Here is an 8,378-nt window from a genome sequence, read left to right as displayed (position 1 = left end):
CGAAGCCGATCTACAAACCATTGTGGATGTTATCACGAGTCTTACTATTTTCTAATTCAAAAATACAATTAATTTAAAATATTTCATTTAAATTATATAATAAAAATACTTAAAATTACATAAGTTCTAAAAATTAAGTACAATTTACATAATAAAAAATTTAAAATATTATAATTAAAATTTTAAAATGTTAAAATTACATAAATTAAAGGCTATCATTTCTGGATGCCCCACTCCATTTGACCATCTCGAGTGACCGAACAAGGAGGGCATGTGACTCCAATTATTCTGATATAAAATTGGATCTGTCAGTACTCTTCAGCGAATAGTATAAAACAATCTTATCGGTGAATGAAGATAGGGGGCTCTTGGCTTGTTTATACACATCCCTTGCCTCTAGCCTTTGTCATCTTTGTCCCAATCAGACACCGAGACCCTCTCACTCGTTGCGGGCTCGGATTGGGCCTCACCACTTGTCAAGTAATCGCCTTCCGCCCTGTGCTTCATGCATTTCGAGCTCAACTGAATGTCACCTGCCCACTTGCCAATGTGACTGACCTTCCTCCAAGTTGTGAAGGACTTCTTATTGTCTTGGTGGAAGACCTTTAGTGCCAGCTTCAAAATGTCTGCATCACTCATTCCGCTACCGCACGCCTCTTCTCATTGTTGAAGATGGCAGCGAATCTTGAAATTTCCAGGTTCATTCGATCGAAATAAGTCCGAAGCATCTTGAATTTACAAAAGTTCCCTCCGACTTTTTGACTTTGTACGTCATACTAACACTTTCCCAAAAACATTACTACTACCTTCGTCCACCAAAATTTGTCTCACTTTGACCCGCCACGAATTTTAAGAAATGTAATGCAAAATGAGTTGAAAAAGTTAGTGAATTGTGGGTTCTACTTTTATATATTTGTTTTATAATAAAATGTGAGTATGAATGAGTTACTGGAATATGGAGTCCACTACCAAAAATGATAAAAGTGAAATGAAACAAATTTTGGAGGACGGACGGAAACGAAAAATGGAACAAATTTTCAGAGACGGAGGTAGTAGTTTTCTAAAATAAAAATTGCTATTTTTATCGAATGAACCAAAATGCTAAATGTGATATATTTTTATGAGGACAGGAATATATATTATAATAAAATATATAATAAACAATATATTATAATATTGTAATACGAAATTGAAAATACACACTCCTATCGTCCACACGATTAATTGGGATTCAGAATTATATGATTTAAAATGGATATCAGCTACAGTAGTTGTGCATTAAAACAAATAGGCGGAGAATTTAAAACGCAACTATTATATCAAGGTTGAAAAATTGGGGAACAAGAGACTAACAAAAATGTTGACAAATTCCAAGATTGGAAAGATACAAGGAAAGGAAAAAGTTTACTCTCCTATCCCCATTCTCGAATTCTCGAGGTCGATTTCACCCATCCCTGTATCTTCTTCCTCTTCACTGTCTTCATCGCCACTGACCTCCTCATTTTGCTGTCCTAGCTTAGCCATATGTTCTGCAAGTAACTTGTCCTCCCGTTCACTCACCTGAACAAAATCATACTTGGTCAAGTACATATATGGATATGGACATTGATAATAAGAGCAGACCATTTTGATCTATTATGAGAGTGAAATTTCAATATTCATATTAGATAGTACTCCTATATAGTAATTTTATTTACCGCTCGTGGTGGCTCCTTAACGGTGAGTTTTCCTTTTTGGCGTTCAATCTCTTCAGTGCACGCTTGAATTGCCTTGGTAAGGACTGCGATTCCTTGCTCCTAGCATTATAAAATAAAAACAAGTATTTAGAACCACACAAAATCCATTTTAGTTGACAACTAAAGATATATATTATCTCATCACTACATAAAATAAGCTGGCACTGTCAAAACTTTAATACGACATGCTCATAGGAATATTAGTGATTACCTTGTCAAGAGTCTGGGTGTTAAGTACATAAGCTGGAGCTGCAACAAGTTTCATTTTAACCGGACAATCATCATTGCCAGCAGCTTCAGCTTTACGCATTGCTTCCTGTGAACTTCTCCACAAATCAGTACTTTCGCAAAAGAAGTTTTGCTTTAAGCTTGATGCATAATAATTGAAGAGGAAAATGCAAATGAGTTAAATGAAGGATGAAGACCTTTATGTGTAGAACACCATCAAACTGAAAACATTTCATTTCAATATCTGCACGAATCTTCAAGGGTTGAGGCGTCATTCTTCTCCTAATATTTTTAACTAAAGCATCTTTCACTTCTTCAGATATTGCAGGAACCACTTTCTTCACCTAAAAGAATAACCACTTGCAATCGGCCATATAAAACTGATGGAGACCGAAAATAAATGCAAATCTAAATGAGAATAAACACTACCTCTTGTCCATCAGAACCAACTTCTGTGATTTCGCGAGTGAGGGAATCAAGAACTGAGTCGGGGTCAGTAACCATCACTTTAAATGCCTGCATTTTTATACATACAATTACTAGATGATAGTTTTAAAATTGCTACATGAGGTAGGAATTTATAAACATAAATTTTTATTTAGTATATGAAGTCTCACCTCAAATGCATGCCCATATTTCTTGTACAACGGCCAGCCAACATGGATATAGAGATCCTACCACAATATACATGCCGTTAGTGAAAATGCATGTTAAGATGTATCACAAAATAGGATGAATGTATCTGTGTGTAGACAAAACATAGAAAGTAACATAAGAAACTCAAATAGCCATAAAGATACTCTTTTCAACTGTTTGGAGATGAAACTGTTTTCATAATTACCAAACCATACAGTTCAAGTAGCAGGGAATACATTCCATATCTTACAAGCAACTGAAATTAATAGCACCACTATACAACCAAAAATGTTGACAAAAAACATGTTATAGGTTAAATAGGCACGAACCAACAATAAAATATACTCCCTCCATCCCTAGAAAATAGACAAACTTGTATATGGCATGGGTTTTAATGTACAATTAGTATAGTAAGAAAGAGATGGAAAAAAGTAAGAAAGATAGAGGGAAAAAGGTAGTGGAAGTAGTGTTAGTGGATTGTGAGGTCCACATTATTAATGGTGTGTAATTGGTTAAAAACTTTCCATATTTAGACTTGTCTAATTTTAGGGGACGGTCAAAAATGGCAAAACTAGTCTATTTTTGGGGACGGAGGGAGTATCTTTCGGCACATAATATTATGTCTACCTTCACAGATAGGTCAACGCACTTGGAACTAGCATGTCAAACTCATGAGCTTTATTAATTGCAATATATGACTATCACTCCAACACACTCCAAAAGGTCAAGTGCAACAATTGTAACTTATGGTGAACAGAGGAAACTTTAATATTCAGAACTTGAAAATGAAACATTTTCATAGTACAAAATATAGACCTCACCACTTGAATTAGCTGAAATAATCCCATCCCTAAGCTTACCAGAACTATACCAAATGAATACATAATCTCTGCAATAATTTGAATATAGTTTTGGCTTAGTCTTCTCAAGTATACACTACTTTTTTCTTTTCCCTTGAGTTGAGGATGGCAAACAGTGTATGAATGTCAATTATTCTAACACAAAATGTTTGAGTTATAGAATAGAATACACCTTCTATGAAGCTTGAATCCTTCAGACAAGTTATGTTTCAATTAATATAAAACAAAATCCAGAAAAAGAACTGGTGCAGAGGACACTAAGTAATGCAGCAAAAGAAACAGATCTACAGTTTTGTCCGCTTTTTTCATCATAAACTTCTTCCACCAGTTTTCTTCTCTTTATCCGCTTCTCTGACCAACTTTTTTATTATACGGAGTTTTATTTTTAAACAGTATCAAAGATTGAGACTACATCATTTATTGAGTAGTCAGCCAATCTTGTCTTCACACAAGCAACACATGTTAATATTTCGTGATCTATAATTCTATTAAATCCATCAAAACAGCATATGAGCAGATAATTTACCAAACACTGAAATGGAGATCTAGCTACCTAAATAGTATGATAAACCATATAAGTCACTTGAGTACTTATTATACAAACATTTCCTGAGACAATATGATCAAACCCGTATGTTGTTGTATTTGTTAAACTAAAATTTTCTTGCAGCATAATCTTATTCCTCGGGACAGAGCAATTAATGAAAACTAGCTAAACTTGAAGACGATTGAAACTGACGATGATAATTACCTTCTAACATGGTTAATTCAGTATCACAATTTCTTAAATTAAACCCCTATCAAATAATTTGAAACAGCGAGGGCTTATTACGGTTTTTCTCAAACAAATTAACGGGATATTTGCAAGCCAAAGCAGAACCATACCTGATTAACTTCTTTACTCAATTACACAATAGAACTACGAGCAATGAAGTTCCTGACTTTCAAAATACAAATTGTCAAAAGTTGTTCCAAAAGAAACAAACCTCAAGATCAACGCTCATGGTCTCTGCAACATGCCTCATGATTGAGTGCACGAGCTTACTCTTGTTGAACCTCTCCTCGCAGCCCTGGATGTCCTCCTCGGAGACGCGGCGCTTGCTGAGATCAATATAGCCCTTCTCCTTATCGACACGGAGCACCATGACAGGCTCGATGCGGCCAACCTTGATGAGGCTGCTGATACTCCGAATGCGGCGGCGGGAGAGCTCGGAGAAGAGAATCATTCCCTCGATGTTGTTGTACTCGAGGAGTGAAACGTAGGCGCCGCTGTCAGCCATGCTCTTGACCTGAATCATCACGGCCTGGTCCACCTCCGGGTATTTGGCCTCGTACATCCGGCACTCCAGATTCGGCCCGTTTGTCGCCATCGAAACGGGTCGGATCTTATCGCGGCCGAGATTGGAGAATTAGGGTTTCGTAGAAATGGGGGTTTTGTTACAGAGAGGAAAGTCGAGCAAGAGGAAAGGGAGATTCCAGAATTAAAGACAGTATATTTTTATAGCGCGATAAGATGGGGTTTAGCGAGAGAACTCAGTGACTCTCGAATCTTTCATTTCTATTAACGAAAATTAATTCTACCGCTGAAGTATGTTTTTTAAGGAGTGAACCTAATTAGACCTGCCTAAGGTTTACCGAACCAGCGGTTAAAATCGAAACCGTAATTGCTAGTTATGGTTCTGAATCGAAACCGTGAGAATTTACCTGAACTGAAACCGTCGATTTTTGAACCGTGGTTCGGTTCAAGTTCAAAAATTTTCAAACCGAAACCGTGCCAGAACCGCAAAAAACTGCCAGAAAACCGTGAAATCAAGCTTGAACCGCAAAAATCTGCAAAAAAAGCTAGTGGTTCGAAACCGTGAAAAACTGTAAAAAAAAACCGCCGGAAAACCCCCGACAGAACCGAAACCGAAACCGGCGGTTTTGGAATCGGAACCGTAACCGCGAAACACCCTCACGGTTCGGTTCCGATTCAACAATTTCCAAAACCGGAACCGGCGGTTCCGAACCGTAACCGCCGATTCCTGAACCGTGGGCACCTCTAAACCTAATCTTTAACTTTCGCACGTAAATGTACCTGATCTTTATTTTATATCATTTTCTTTTACCTATAAATCACATTTTTAGTAGCTAATGCGATTTCACCCAAAATGTCCTCTAAACGAATATATTTTCCCATTTATGCCATAGAAGATATTTTGGGCTTACACAAAACTAGTACCAAAAGTGATATTATAATATCTTATCTCATTCTTCTCACTCTTTATACTATTATTATTAATCAATATTAATATTATTATTTTGATGGTATAAATTTAATTTATTTTTTTAATATCATTCAAATATAATTAATTATAATACTCCCTCCGTTTTTAAAAAATAAAAACATTTGAAACGGCACGGGTTATAATGCACAATTGGTAAAGTAAGTGAGAAAAATTGGTAAAGTAAGAATGAGAAAAAGAAAAATGGGTAAAGTAAGAGAGAGAGGAAGAGAAAAAATAGTGAAAGTAGAGTTAGTGGATTGTAGGGTCCATGTCCTAAAATAGAAATATTGTTATTTTTAAAAAACAGCTCAAAATGGAAATAATTGCTATTTTTAAAAAACGGATGGAGTACTAAAAACTAGTAATAGTAAATAATTATATTATAATTATTTAAATTATGAATGATATAATATTATACAATAATAACTAATCAATATAGACTAAATAAAAATTTAAAATCGTGAATTGATTCATAATGATATAAAGAGTTGAATATTTTTAGTTAGGTGTTTCAACCCTAAAATGAGTATAAAAGAATTTAATAAAAATTATTCAATTGATTTAATTACTTTAAATAATTAGTTTAGTTAGGTGTTTTGTTCTTGATTTATATTATGAATGCAATTAGATGTTTGTATAAAACACTTAAAAGAAAGATCAAAAAGAGGAAACATAAACTAAGGAGAAAAAAGAAAGAAGAAAGGAAGATAAAGTATACTAAAAAGAAAGAAGAAAATAAAGAAAAAAGAAAGAAGGAGAAACTAAAAAAGAAAAAAAGACATAAGAAGGGAATATAAAAAAAATCACATGTTTTGTACTCCCTCCGTTTCGCCATAGTTGAGGCGAAACTTTTCGACACTGAGTTTTAGAAAAGAATATTGGGTGTGTTAAATAAATAGATAAAAAAGTAAGAGAGAGGAAAAAGTAGAGAGAATAAAGTAAGAGAGAGTAAAGTAAGAGAGAGAAAAAGGTTACCAAATATAGAAATGACTCAACTATGAAGAAACTTCCTGAAATTGAAAAATGACTCAACTATGAAGAAACGGAGGGAGTACTATTTAATTAAAATTTCCAAAAATTTCCTTCATAGCCAAAAAATCACATGTTTGGTACATAGGGTTATTTTTGTCACGGGGTACCAAAAATTATAGTATAAAATAAAGATCTGGTACTTAAGTGCGAAAGTGAAAGATCTGGTAGACTGGTACCATTTATGCAGTTCACTCTTTTTTAAAACGAGTGAACTAAAAAATTGGTATTTATGTTTGCTAACTCGTACGCAATATGTATTTACGTTAAAAAATATTTTTAAAAAGATCTATGTATGAATATAATAGTACTGTCTCCGTCTACGAAAAATAGACAAGTTTTGTCATTTTGGTCCGTCCGCAAAAAATAGGCTAACTACAAAAATGAAAGTTTTCAACCAATACTACTCCTACACGTCATTCTAAACGTGGACCACACAATCCACTAACACCCATTTAACTATCTTTTCCCTCTGTCTCTTACTTTCCTATCTCAGTCTTACTTTACTAATTATACATTAAAACTCGTGTCATTTACAATCTTGTCTATTTTTCGTCGACAGGGGAATATTTTTTTAGGTGATTTTTCACAATATAGAATTTTTTATGCTATTTTTTCCGTTTTTTAGGTGTCATTTAACTGGGCCTTATATGATGTTTTCATATGTTTGGTTTGAAAATAATCATTTCTAGTTGGCTCGTGTTTTTGCTCTAGGCCCGCAGAATTAATGCTGCTATCGGTAGTTACTCAATCTTCCCAAAATACAAAGATGTCTCTCTTTAATTTCTTTTGAATTTACATTATTAACCTTGCTTTTACATGTGGAAATTTCTTTCGCTTCAATTCGCAGAATACTCTTTTGAGTCTTTTCTTCTCTTCTTCCTCTTGTAATTCCACTGCTTCAGAGCTCCCCCGGTGCTTCAAGAAGAAGGGCTGGCTAAATTGGGCAAGGTCAGCCATACCCGACGACGAGGTCAAGTTTTCGACGGAGCTGCTCACAGCTTCGCATTTTGCCCTCTTTTGATGTATTTCCTCAAGAATTTGAGAGGTACTTCCATTCTTCCATAATTGACACCATATAAAACAAAAAAGGGAATTCATGCCATATGTTAATATGAATTTACACTATTGGCATTAATTGTATGGATCCGTTCGTTTCCAACTCCTTTATGTGTGAATGTGTTGATTTCCAATTTTTGTTGGTTTAATAGTTTATGCGGCCGGGTTGTATCATTCTTTGCATATTTAGTGTATGTTCATGTTGTATTTCATTTTTTTTTATCAAACACAGTGACAATATTTTCTATCATTTTCTTTCAATTTTTGTGGTGCATATGATGCAGGTGGACTCATAATATTGCTTGGGTTCATTGTGACAAAGTTGGAGGACAGATAGACCCCCTTGAATAACTTAAGGACTCGTTTGATAAAAAAAGATGGGATATGAGAAGATATGTAAAACAAGATAAGAAATACGGGCTCCATGTCAAGATATGCAAAGATGTGATTATTTTCCGTTGTTGTTTGATAGAAAAGAAATTATCTAAATTTGTATTGTATATTAAATAACATGACTTAACTTGATAAATTGGCGAGATACATAAACAAGGTTAATGTTATAA

General features: G+C 34.5%; 1 protein-coding gene across 1 annotated transcript; it reads right to left on the bottom strand.

Annotated features, from left to right (window-relative positions):
- Positions 1–1,294: 1,294 nt before the first annotated feature.
- On the bottom strand, positions 1,295–4,947 carry LOC125222995 (eukaryotic translation initiation factor 2 subunit alpha homolog). The gene is made up of 7 exons (XM_048125936.1): positions 4,447–4,947; positions 2,582–2,638; positions 2,394–2,480; positions 2,162–2,308; positions 1,948–2,052; positions 1,698–1,796; positions 1,295–1,560 (listed from the first exon to the last, which is right to left on the bottom strand). The coding sequence occupies exons 1-7, from the start codon at positions 4,828–4,830 to the stop codon at positions 1,405–1,407; spliced, it is 1,035 nt and encodes a 344-aa protein (XP_047981893.1). The 5' UTR covers positions 4,831–4,947; the 3' UTR covers positions 1,295–1,404.
- Positions 4,948–8,378: the final 3,431 nt, after the last annotated feature.

The sequence above is a fragment of the Salvia hispanica genome, chromosome 4 (genome assembly GCF_023119035.1).
Source record: "Salvia hispanica cultivar TCC Black 2014 chromosome 4, UniMelb_Shisp_WGS_1.0, whole genome shotgun sequence".
Taxonomy (NCBI): domain Eukaryota; kingdom Viridiplantae; phylum Streptophyta; class Magnoliopsida; order Lamiales; family Lamiaceae; genus Salvia; species Salvia hispanica.
This window is presented reverse-complemented; position numbering and strand designations above follow the sequence as displayed.